Source organism: Natator depressus, chromosome 1, assembly GCF_965152275.1.
Source record: "Natator depressus isolate rNatDep1 chromosome 1, rNatDep2.hap1, whole genome shotgun sequence".
NCBI lineage: Eukaryota > Metazoa > Chordata > Testudines > Cheloniidae > Natator > Natator depressus.
Window position 1 is genome coordinate 253226801 of NC_134234.1, and position 10450 is coordinate 253237250.

The following is a 10450-nucleotide window of genomic DNA, read 5'->3' on the forward strand; positions in this document are numbered from 1 at the left end:
AATCAGCACTGCTATGGCCTCTGAGCTAGCACCTGACCTGCTGGCATCCGGGAGAGACGGGAGGATGGTGACCTAGGGAGAATTTGCTTTGACACCATTCACAGCCCACTCCCTGCAAGGAGAAGGGGGCAGACCCTGTGGCCTAGGTCTCTTGCTGAGGAGGGCCTCCCTCTCAGATGCATGTGGTGAGGGGAACGGGCAGGGATCAGTGAGGGCTAAGCCCAGGCTGCAGGAGTAGAAAATAACTCTCCTCTCTCCCCAAAGGTCCCAATTGAGGTGGAAAACAGTTGGATCAACACGGGGCCCAGTGCTCCTCTGATAGACAAGCCGCCCGAAGCTGCCAAAAGCCTCTCCTCTCAGCTGGCTGGCATAAGTAAGTAACCAAGCAGTGGCCCCTACAGGGTGTGGACTCCCCAGGGAGGGGCGCAGGGGCGTCAATTGGCTAATGTTTGTAGAGTGCTCTGGGGACAGGAGGCATGAGGGAAATCAGATGCATTGTTTGTAATTATTAGGGTGTAGCTCAACCTGTCTTGAAGGGACATCACCCGGGAATCAGTGCAGTAAGCTGGTGAACCTGGTGCTCTTGATGGGCCCTTGCCTGAACTGGAAATGCATCCACTGAATAGCCGTAGAGATGGATTTTCCCTTGCAGCCACTGCCCAGAAGGAGAGGAAGGGGGCCCTGAAGCAGAAGTTGAACGTGTTTTAATTAGCATCAAGCTTTCAGACTAGCTCCACAAGCCTCCACGCTCTGTCTTGTGGTGTGTCCCTTGTGCTGTGGATGTACCTTGCTCCCCTCTTGCCCCCGCAGATCTGGGCTCCGGCAGCGTCAGTGCGGGGCTGCAGTCCCTAGACAGCTTTGGCAAACTGGAGGAAGAGTTTGACATGTTCGCCTTGACGCGGGGCAGCTCGCTGGCTGAGCAGCGCAAAGAGTGAGTGGCGGCACCTGTTTTCTGCTCCCCTTCATGTTCTCTGAGCGTGTTTGATTGCAGGGTACAGGGAGGAAAAGGATCACCTGAGTTGGGAGACCTGAGTTCCCAGCTGCTAATCGATCCTGAGAGTCCTGAGGCTGAGGAGGGAGCCAGCGCTTTCCATGTACTATTGTGGGGCAGGGTTTCTGCTCTCATTGCTTTGCTCTTAGCTGTTTCCCCTAAGGCCTTTGCTATGCCCTGTCAGGGGATGGGAGAAGGAATGTCTGTATGTCACTTGCCTGTTGGTCACAGAGGGGGTGGCTGGGCTGGGCAATAAGGGATGGATACATAGGACTGGAGTGGCTGTGCCTCCTTGGCGCTGTCTGAATTTTTGTGTAACACAATACCCCGGGTGGGCTGGCAGCAATGGGGATTGAACTTGGGACCTCTAGATCTCAAACCATGAGCACTTAGCGGGTGGCAGTGTGACCTAGTAGATAAAGTATTGGACTGGGACTCGGGAGACTTGGTTTTTATTCCTAGCTCTGCCACTGGCCTGCTGGTTGACCTTGGGTAAGTCAATTCTCCTTTCTGTGCCTCAATTTCCCCATCTGTAAAAGAGGTGGAGATGATGGCACTGCCCTCCTTTGTCAAGTGCTTTGAGATCCGCTGATGAAAAGCGCTGTGTAAGCACTATTGCGGCTTCAGCTAAAGAGCCCAGCTTCTGTAGCTCAGCCTCTGCCCTTGGACTAGCCACTAGAGAGCCACGCTCTTTGGTTAATCCTGGTTCTGGTGCCTGTGCTTCAAGTTTAAAACCATGAGCTCCCAGGCCCTAACCCACAAGAGTGCGTCGTGCTATCCTCTGTTCCTTACAGCAGACCGAGGGAGTCTTTAGGATTGTTCCTTTCCTGCCCAGTCTGCCTCTCACACTGCTTCTGGGAATTGAAGCTGCAGCAAAATAACTTGCAGCTTTAACTGATTCATTCTTAGCAGCTTTAACCAAGTGAGACGGAGTTTATTAACTCCTTGAGTGGAGCTGGTCGATATAGGAACGTTGCTGATGAGGAGCAGGGCTCTCGATTAGGAATACAAATCATCCCACTAGGTGGGCCAGTGCTCTGTGGAATCTCGCCCTGGCCTGCTGTACGGGTTTAGATCCTTGATCCATCTAGCCTGGTGTCCTGTTTCCAGGGAGTCCAACCGTTAAACATTCTGGTTCGTTTCTGGTTCATGTTCATCGATATTTCCTAACTCTCTGGTTCAGGAGTGGCGGAAGCACCCTAAAAGTGGGAAGCCACAGGTGCCCGAACCATGGCCCCGCCTCCATGCCACCCTCAAGGCCCTGCCCCTTCTTCCCGAGGCCCCGCCCTTGCACTGCCTTTTCCCTCCAGGACCCTGCCCCACCTCGTTCCACTCCGCCCGCCCTCCCTCCCTCCCCCGTCGCTCGTCCTTACAGCTGGTAAAAAGCAGGGGGGGCGGGGGCATGGCCCCTGCCCACCGCCCCCATTCTGGCACCCCTGCTCCAGTTTGCCTCTGGTTCAGGCACTAACTTAGAATGATGGTTCAGTAACTGGTTCAACCACGCTGAACCTGTTTGAACTGATTCAAATACATTCCTGCGGATTAAGATCACGCACTCTTATGTTGGCGTTGTAACTCCTAGCAAAAGAATACAATGATACATATTTCTTTCACTGTAGAAAAACGATTTTTTTTTTTAAACAAGTTCTTTGCACACACTAGTACAACATGGTCCAGAACTCTGTCGTATTTCACCGCTGAGGTGACAAACTGAATGTCAGCCCAGAAAATGCCCTATCTACACTGCCTTGTGTAGCAAGAACAAGCAGGAGGAGGGAGGAGGCGGGGGGGGGGGAGGTGTTTGGGGGGTTGTAGTTCCCTTCTGTGGGCAGTCCTCTACCTGGGCACAACAGCCAAGAGAACTACCCATCCCAGAACCTCTCTCTTGGCTCATCTCCTCCTCTGGCTTCCTGGGAAGTGTAGTCTCTCCCCCTCTCTTTAAGAGTGCAGCCAAGACAGACCCTTCCTCAGGACCCTTCTCCCCCGAAAATGCTCCCTCATTGTCTGATTATTGAACCTGTTGTTTTGAACCAGTTACCGGGTTTTGGTTTTTTTGGTTTCAATTCCAATTCGGGCTCAATGTGACTGAGAGGTTTTCAGGTCAGAGTTTATTGCGGTTCACTCAAAGCACTTCTCTGAACCGGTTTTCGGGTGCGGTTCAACTCCCTGCCTGTTTCTGCTGGTGGCCAGTGCTGACTGGACCAGAGGCCAAACACTGATTGCCTCTTCTGCTAAGCCAGTTCCACCTGCAGAGCTTACCAAGTGGACGTGAAAATGTGCAGTTGTGTGACAGAAAGCCTGGTTCCCGGGTCGATTCAGGCAACATTTTGGCTTGGTAACTAGCTCTCTCTGCTGCCGCTGGGACACATGTTATTGAGGGGGTTGTGCTTGAATACAGACACCCATGAAAACTCGTCTGGGTCCCAGGATGGACGTACCTGGCACAGCACTTAGCACTGAAAGGTTTAATTCCTGTCACTTTTGCCAAGCAGTGGTTGGGCTATAACCTGAAAGCAACCACGTGAGGACGAGGGTGCACAGGCTGTGCGCGTGATGTGCTGCGGGCAGAGTGCTTTCAACGGGCCATCTGCAGAGAGCTGGGGTGCAGTGGAGCTGCATGGACAGAGGCAGGATGGGGAAGGAGCATCGTAGCCAACAGCACCTGATTTTGTAATGAAACCTGACCTCCTGGCGCGTGCTCAGTGCGCTCCCTTCCCCCACCGTGCTGGACGGCCGTCTACGGGCTGGGCAGGAATGGAAGTGTATCCTCGCCAGCATAACCCGATCCTTCAGGGACAGGGACTTGTGATCGTTCCAAAAACGAGGCATCTTCTATTTATTTCTTGCCACCCCCTTCAGCCGGCTCTCGCCGCCCTTGCGCTTGCTCTCCTGCCTGCCAGCCTCTGCACTCGCTGACTCAGGCTTCCTGTGCCACCAACCCTGCGTCTCCCTCTCTCTGTGCTGAGCTGCTCCCCCGCTGCTGTCGGACCAGGGCGCCTCTGCAGGAGATCCCAGCAGCGGGGCCAGGGCGTCCCCCCGGCCCCATGACTCATGGGTACCTGGGCTCAGCAGTTCTGGAAGCACCTCAAGCCCTTCTTGCCCTTCTTTCTCATCAGCGGCATGGTGGCAGTGCTCTACTTCATCCTCAACGCCATCGTCCACAGCGGGCCCTTCACCGACAAGAACTTCTTTGAAAAGTTTGAGCGCAAGTGGCCCAAGCCCCTGCCCTCCAATGAGAGCAGCTAGATGACAGGAGCTCCCCAGCTCGCAGGCCTCCAGCGCTGGGACATCATTCAAGGTGGCTTCGTTGTCCTGGAATAGGAGCTAGTCTCCCCGGCCTGCACTGGTCCGATGGGGACTGCAAGCAGCTTGAGAGGGAGTGACGTAGAGGAGGAGGCAGATAGGTGGTGTGTGTCTGAAAGAGAGAGAGAGATCTTGGGTGAGATGTGTTTGTGTGTGGCGAGGTCGTTGTATTTGCACACTCATGGGTGTTAAGGCCAGAAGAGACCATTCTGCTCGTCGGGTCTGACCTCATGTGTAACACAGGCCGTGGAATCTCAGCCGCTAGTGGGTTCATGACTGTCAGTGAGGGTGTGATGGGTGGGGTCTGTTTGGGGGACGTGTTTGCGTGGGGAGGGGTGAGGTGGGTGAAGTGTGCTTGTGTCGGTGCGGGGTTTTTGTTTCGCTCTGGGCCCTTGTACAGCCATTGTAACCCACTGGTCGGTGTGTATTGTGTTCCCCTCTCTGCCTAGTCCAGAGAGGATGTCAGTCTGTTCCAGATCTCGGGCTGGCTCTCCAGCTCTAGCTTTTAGCTCTGGAGGTCCCTGGTTTCATCCTTGGTGTTGGCCAAGATGGTGGCCCAGCCATCGTACAATAATGTCCCAGTACCTTCTTGTGGTACCTCACAATCTTGCTGCAGTGTTTGGATTGGACCTTACTGTAGTGTTTCTAACAAGCCAGGGTTTGCACACATCTGAGATCTCCTAAATCTCTCAGGGAGATCTTCAGAGTCGCAGCAAGCAAGCTGTAGTGTGGTCAACAGCCCTGAATATTTATATGTATGAATTCCGCTAGGAGCTTGCCCCCTTGTGTATTCCTGCCACTTCTATGCGTTCACTTTAGCCTGCTGCTCTCTTTCAGGGTAAAGTATGAAGACCCCCAAGCAAACAAAGGGCTGGCTGGAGCCCTAGATGCCCGGCAGCAGAGCACAGGAGCGGTAAGTGGCCGTGGGGCTTTCCACACCCCACCAGTAATGGGCCCATCCTTCTTGCCCAACGGCAGTGCCAGTCAACGAGGTCCATTAGGGCAGAGCCTCCCAACGTATTTCATGCAAGCCAATCCTTAATCAGTGTGATGGTGGTAATTTCCAGTCGTCGCTAAACCTGGGCCTGGATTGGATTTGGTCCCGGAGTGGTGTGAGGCTCCATATCCCCTTCTCCAAGCCCCCGAGCAGAGGTGGACTCCTTCTTTGTCCTGTAGACTCCCCTTCCCCACCCTCCTGGAGTTCTGGATGGTCAGGGATTGACTTGCTCTGCTCCCATCCTCTCCTCAACCTCCCACTTCAAAAGCAGCCCTCAGTGCAGACTCTCTCTTAAGCAGATGGAACCTAGAGCTTCCATTGATGGAGCCCCACTAACTAACTGGATGGTGCAGCAAGGAATGGTGAGGAGGCGCATAGCCGGTGGAGAGCAAAGAGAGCCGGGGCTGCTGGGCTAGGGTGTGAAACTGGCACAGCGTCTGGGCACACACAGCAGGCAATGGGAGAATGGCTGGGCAATGAGGAGCCTGGCCAAACCCCAGCGTTCCTGAAGGGGACCCTGGTCTGGGCAGGTAGTAGAGACTAAGAGGAAAGAAGCCAGAGGCTGTGTCTTCTCGCCTGGTATAATCATGCCCTAGGAGAAGTCTGTAGGGATTGAACCCAGGGCCTCTGGATCCAAAAGCATGAGCATCTATCGCTTGAGCGAAAGGGCCGGGTCTGGATAGGTGCGCAGGTCTGGTGTTCCGTCTCTGTCAGCCTAAGCAAGGGCATCATGATGAGTGCTGGGATTTGAACGGCTGCTGACCTCTGATTCTCAGGACTGGGGAGTGTGCAGTGCACATTACCCCAGTGTGGGGTGTTGTCCCTCTCTGGTAGCTGGACTGTGTAAATTGGTTTGAGGCTGCTACTGCCTCGAAGCTACTGAGCCTGGTCCTTCAGCTCAAGCAGCAGGGCCTGTGCTTTTAGACCCAGACGTCTCAGGTTCAGTCCCTGGGCCAGCAATACACTCACAGGGCTTCTCCTTTCAGGCTGAGGCTTCAGGCTTCCTAGCAGCGCCCAGCCCAGAGAAACCTCTGGTCTGGGAAGTCCCCACACGCTGTCCAGTTAGCCTGTAAAAATCTCTAGTCTCTCTAGCCTTGGGGATCCCGCTCAGGACAGATTGAAACCTCCATAATCGGAGCCTGCCCCCCACCAACCATGGTAACTACCTGAGGGCTTCTCCTCCCAGAGGAGCTTCATCTTGACACCAGGGAGGCTGTGGCAGTATCTGTCCAGAGGCAGGGGACTGGTTTGGAGGAACCTGCTCTTGGGAGGAGAGGGATGCCGCTGAGCTTGGCTTTGCTGTTCCTTGTGGAGGGTTCCATGAATTTGGGAGACGAAGGGACAACAGCCTCCAAACGACCACCTCCTATTTCTGCTCGGGGAACCCGCAGCTGCTGCTTCTCTCTCAGCTGGTCCTGGGGCATGCTCTTGGGATAAGGATCTGAGGCTTTGGGCTGGTGTCGGGTGACTAGTTACCCCTGGACACAAAAAGGGTCCCTCTCCCCTTCCACAGTGGAATTGGCCAATGGTGAAAGCACATCTGAAAGAGGCGCTTCCATGGGGGAGCCAGCGGTCACATATCTCCACCTTAACTGTAGAGGAGTTTTCCCTCCTGTATGCATTTCCACAGCTTCCCCTGTGGCATCTCCAGCAACCTTCCCCTGCCCCTTCATTCCACAGCGAGCCACAGTTACACCTGGGCCTTCCTCCTTGCCAGGCTCACCTCTTCCTCAAATCTGACTCTACAGCGGTGATGTGAAGCCAAACCTGTGGCAGCCCCCTTGTCTGCAGTGTGGTGGGCTGTGATGTCGCATGCTGTGGAACGGCGTCAGACGGGAGATAAAATCTCATGCTCTTTGGGTCAGAATTGGCAGCTATAGCAAGGGGAATCCGGAAAAGTACCGCTGTGGACGTAGCTTCCTGTCTGAGCAACCTGGCTGAGTTTGAGCCAGTGCTGCCCTTCCAGACCGAGCTGTGCTGGAGAGGGGAATGAGCCCTGTAAAGGGGATAGGCCAGTGTCAGTGCCCCAGCACCAGTCTTAAACCTCCAGCTCCCTCAGAAAGGCCCGTGTACTAGAAGATACGTCTGTGGGTAGGGAGAAGGCATAAAATGACACTGTTGGCTGGAAGAGCTGTGGTGGGATTGGCCAGTGCAACAAGGGGCTGGGGTCAGTGAACCTTGTGAGAGGGGGAGAGTTTCTGCCAGGATGGGTTGGAGAAATGTCCTCTCTTTCTCTGCTTCATTCCTCTCTCTTCCTTCAACTCCAGATCCCGGTCCCCCAGGCTGGCTTCATGGAGGACATCGAGCAGTGGCTTTCCACTGATGTGGTAAGTGAGGGGCAGAACGGGGTGGTTCCTTTGGCATTTCACTTACTGCTCAGGGCTGGCAATGAACTGTTTCTCCCCCTGGGCCCCAGGAGAAGCTCAAAATTCCCTGGGTGTTGGCGATGACCGTCCAAGGCTCTTGCAGGTGGCAGTGCGGAACAGGTCGATGTGGGCAGGGGTTTCCCTCATGCTCCCTTCCTCCAGAACACACCCCACTGACCTTCCCGTGCTCCTTCATTCCACACTGCCATCCTCCTCCCCACCTCTCCTGATGGCCACTATGCCCAACCACCTCCTAGAGCCTGATCCTGCAACACTGAGGCGCGTGCTTAGCTCGACGTGTGTGCGTCGCCTCGGTGAAGTCAGCCAGGGTCTTGGAGCAGGACCTCCTGACTGAGGGGAGAGGGTGGGTAACAGGACCGGGAAAGGCTGTGCAGCGTGCCCCCAGTGCACTGCTGGGAGGGGGCAGCTGAGAGACAGCAGGGCGACCCAGGTCACCAAGGCTCTCCTGGCTGTGTGGTGAGCAAGGGGATTGGTGGGGTCTCTCGTGGCATGGAAGCAGAGGGTATCTGTCTGCAGCCACAAGGCTGGCAAAAGGCTTCCAGAGAAATCTGATCTGGGTGAAGAGTTTTCTTGCCCTCCTGCCAGCTCTGTCAGCTGTTCCTGCTGGGGGTTGGGTAGAGAAACCTCCCCCTTTCCTGTCAGTAGGGGTGAGGATTGCAGTCCCATCTGCCTCAGTGGAGCGGAGCGCTGTGTCCACCTGGGGTGCTCAGGCCTGCTTCCCAACATGTCTTTCTTCTCCTTTCCCAGGGGGAAAAGACGGAAGAGGCAAAGGGCGTCACCAGCGAAGGTAAGAGCCACTGGCCCCTCCTTCGTCCTGAGCCCTTCTCAGAGCCCTCCTCCCCCTCCTCGGCGCTAACTCTCTCTTCCTGCCCCAGAGTTCGACAAGTTCCTGGAAGAGCGAGCAAAGGTGGCGGACCAACTGCCCGCACTCCCCAGCCCCCGAGCAGGGCCACCTGCCACCTCCAGTCCGCACCGGAAGCAGGAGAAGGAAGACGACACTATGTTTGCCTTATGAACCCTATGGACTGGTGTGCTTTGGAGCAAGAGGACACACGCTGTGGTGCTCCATCCCTGCCAGGGGCCGGAGAGGAAGGGCCCTGTGCCCCCATTGCTCTCCTCTCACTCCTCCCCCCCACTTACCAATCTTAGGCTGCTTTGGGGTTAAGTTAATTATTGCTGTGTTTTGGGGACATCATGGAGCAGGCCCGTGAAGAGCGCTGGTGAAGCTGCTGGAGATGTTGCCAGACGAGTCTGGGGGCCCTGGGGTATCTTATTGTGATGGGGGCAAGCGGAGGGCTCTCCCCACCCTTCTTTCCAGTGAAATCACTGTAACCCCTCCTGAGAACTGGCAGCCGGGAGTTGTCCGCATCTGGGGTCTTTCCTGCTCGGCTGCTCCCTTTGGCTGCATCTCCCACGTCTAGCTGGGGCGCTCTGTTCTAGGCTGCTCTCCAGAGTGGGTCCCCTCCCTCCCTCCCTGCTGCTCTCAGGGCTGAGCTTTGCCCATCCCCTGCTGCAATGGGACGCACAGGGGTGGGGCGATTGCAGTGATGGGGAGAGCACTGACAGCAGGGAGGCCTCTAGTATTCGTTTCCCTGTCGCACAAGCACATATATGCAACACCCCCCTTGTGCCCCCAGAACCCTACCCAGGGGCCGTGTGATTTTGTCACCCATAGTCCAGGTACCGAATCTCATGGCTGGAGATGGGGAAGGGGCTGCAAACGGTACCAAATCTGAGGGTGGAGGGGTGCGTGCAGTCCCACTCTGGAAAAGGGGGCAAAGGGGCAGATGTGCCTTCAGCAAACGCTTTGAGGTGAATTGCTTTGATTCTTGGATCTCCTTTAGTCTCCGTCCCCCCGCCCCGGACTTAACTCCCCCCATGACGTCCAGCTAAGCCTCCTCTTGTTCCCGCTGTGGAATGGGAGGGGTGAGAGGAGAGTGTCTCTGAGAGAAAGAGGAGAACACTTTAAACAAACAGTGCATGCTGCCCTATGCAGACATGGCAGGGGAGGAGCGTGCAAGGCCTGGGGCTAATGCTGATTATTCCATGTAACCTTGGAGACTTGCCTTTTGTATCGCACATTAAACAAGCAACGTCCTGACCCTCTTGGAGAGTGTGTGCTGCCGCCCTTGTGGGCAGAGGAACCTGGGGAGCCAGGCTGCTGAGAGCAGGAGCGGGCACCAGCTTGGGGTGGGAGAGGAGTGGGGGGCCATGGCTGCTGAGAGCGGGCACCGGCTTGGGGTAGAAGGGGAGCGGGGAGGCCATGACTGCTGAGAGCGGGCACCCTCTGAACCTTCATATTGTGATCACCCTGATCAATGTCCTGAACCTGTGGGAAGTGTCAGCAGGAGCTAACCCCTCCTGTCTCCAGCAGGTAGCTGCTGCTGGATCTGCTCTTTGTTCATTTAAAGATTTCCACTAAATAAAAGCTCTGCCGAAGAGGTGGGGAGGGGTGTTCCCTCTCCTGCCATGCACTGCGAGCTGCTAGACGACTGGCTCGCTTGGAAGCAGCGCAGGGATGGGGGTCACTTAAAGGGCAACTGAATAAACTGGACACTTTCCTTTTGCCCCGCTCTGTAGGAAAGGGTTAGATCAGTGGAAGGTGTTTGAACCTGAAAGCCTTTCTCCACTAACCTGGAGCCTCAACTGAACACCTCAGAGACAGAGAGAAGGAGAGTACAAGAGCTGGGAGCCGAGCTGGTATGTGCTTGTATGTACCTGTGCTGGAACAAGTTGGGTGGCAGTTCAGGCTACCCTCCTCCTTTGCAGAGC

General features: G+C 55.6%; 1 protein-coding gene across 2 annotated transcripts in view; it reads left to right on the plus strand.

Moving 5' to 3' along the window:
* Positions 1 to 9773, plus strand: part of TOM1 (target of myb1 membrane trafficking protein) — a 28091-nt gene extending 18318 nt beyond the window's left edge. For both annotated transcript variants that reach the window (XM_074941383.1, XM_074941373.1), the window contains exons 10-15: positions 265 to 373; positions 811 to 931; positions 5132 to 5207; positions 7559 to 7618; positions 8426 to 8465; positions 8554 to 9773. In XM_074941383.1, the coding sequence (XP_074797484.1) occupies positions 265 to 373; positions 811 to 931; positions 5132 to 5207; positions 7559 to 7618; positions 8426 to 8465; positions 8554 to 8693 (546 nt within the window). In that variant the 3' untranslated portion in view covers positions 8694 to 9773. The remainder of the gene's footprint in view (positions 1 to 264; positions 374 to 810; positions 932 to 5131; positions 5208 to 7558; positions 7619 to 8425; positions 8466 to 8553) is intronic.
* Positions 9774 to 10450: the final 677 nt, after the last annotated feature.